The 1,391-nt window shown below is 48.8% G+C and overlaps 1 protein-coding gene across 1 annotated transcript in view; it reads right to left on the bottom strand.

Moving 5' to 3' along the window:
• REEP1 (receptor accessory protein 1) overlaps nucleotides 1–1,391 on the bottom strand; it is a 46,835-nt gene that overhangs the window by 34,423 nt on the left and 11,021 nt on the right. The window contains exon 4 of the mRNA XM_015564100.1: nucleotides 584–704. Within this exon, the coding sequence (XP_015419586.1) occupies nucleotides 584–704 (121 nt within the window). The remainder of the gene's footprint in view (nucleotides 1–583; nucleotides 705–1,391) is intronic.

Raw genomic sequence — 1,391 nt, 5'->3', positions numbered from 1 at the left:
CCCTAGCCGGTTTGGCTTAGTTGATAGAGCGTCAGTCCAGGGATCCAAAGATCCCAGGTTTGATTCTGGTCAAGGGCACGTACCTTGGTTGCAGGCTCCTCACTGGCCCAGGCCCTCCAGGCTCATGCAGGAGGCAATCAATCAATATGTTTTTCCCATATTGATATTTCTGTCTTTCCCTCTCTCTCTCACTCTCTCTAAATCGATGGAAGAATATCCTCGGGTGAGGATTAAAAAACAAACAAACAAAAATCATGTCTGCAAAAGGCTAAGCATGATAAAAGGAAGGAAATTCAGTTTGGGGAGTGGAATTATGAGTGAATCTTTTCTGTCTTTTGTTTCAATTTATGAAAATGTTTTACAATAAATAATGACAAACAATATCTTTCTGAGAATTTCACAACTATTTCTAAACATGTCAGAAAAATAGACTTAAAAAAAAAGACCAGACGGAACAACTTGTTAGGGATAAATAAGAGCCAATCAAGGGTCTTCTGCAATAAAGTAATCTGCCCTTTTTATTTATCACTTTTCAGAGTTTTCACTCGCTGGAAGGAGTGAAAGGCAGAGCAGCATGCATTACCTTTTCTTTTGAAGACAGCGTGGGATGGACAAACTTCCTGTACAGGAGGCTGGAGCCTTTTGTGTAGGGAGAGAGCAGCCAGGCTACAAAGGCTATTTTTAGTTCGTAATAGAATGGAAACCTGGAGAGAGATGAGAAATACACATTCCATTAGGTTCCTGGCAATGCTGCCCTGGCCTGGGAAGGGCCGGATCCGGCACAGACACCTGTCCTGCCTGCACGGTGCTGCAAGGCCCAGCTCCTCCTTTCCCCACCCATGACGGTGTGCACACACATGCACACCCAGCTCCAGCCCGCGGCCTCTTCTGACAGCTGGTTTGTGTTGTCTTCTGTTGTCAAAGCAAGCCAGGACCCAGGTTCCCTCAGCAAACCCCACGCCATGCCTGGCAACAGCTGGCACCCCTGCCCGGCTGCGCTCATTCCTGTTGGAGCTGGTGCTCCAGCCCCAGCCTGCAGGCTCAGGCCACACGGGTGCCACTCACCCAGACACTGTCACTGGCGGCCAAGAAGGCACATGCACCTGCAGGATGTCCAGCAGGGCGGGGCAGACAAAGAATCTTTTATGAGAATAAAAACCTCCCCTCCGTGGCCGTCTCCTCAGCCCCAAAAGACGGAGGGACAGGCGCCTAAGTCTTGTCAGGAAAGAGGGTGCTACTCACCCTTCTCCAGTCAAGGCCAGGCAAACAGAGCTCATCTTTTTGGTGCCCAAAGAAAGAAGTGTTCAGGGCAGAGGTAACATACAATTCTGGAGTCTGAATCCTGCACACCATCCACTTATTCACCCCATAAGCAGACAGGTTCCATTCAG

Source organism: Myotis davidii, unplaced genomic scaffold (genome assembly GCF_000327345.1).
Source record: "Myotis davidii unplaced genomic scaffold, ASM32734v1 scaffold339, whole genome shotgun sequence".
Taxonomy (NCBI): domain Eukaryota; kingdom Metazoa; phylum Chordata; class Mammalia; order Chiroptera; family Vespertilionidae; genus Myotis; species Myotis davidii.
The sequence above is the reverse complement of the archived record's forward strand: the minus strand, read 5'-3'. Positions and strand labels throughout refer to the sequence as shown.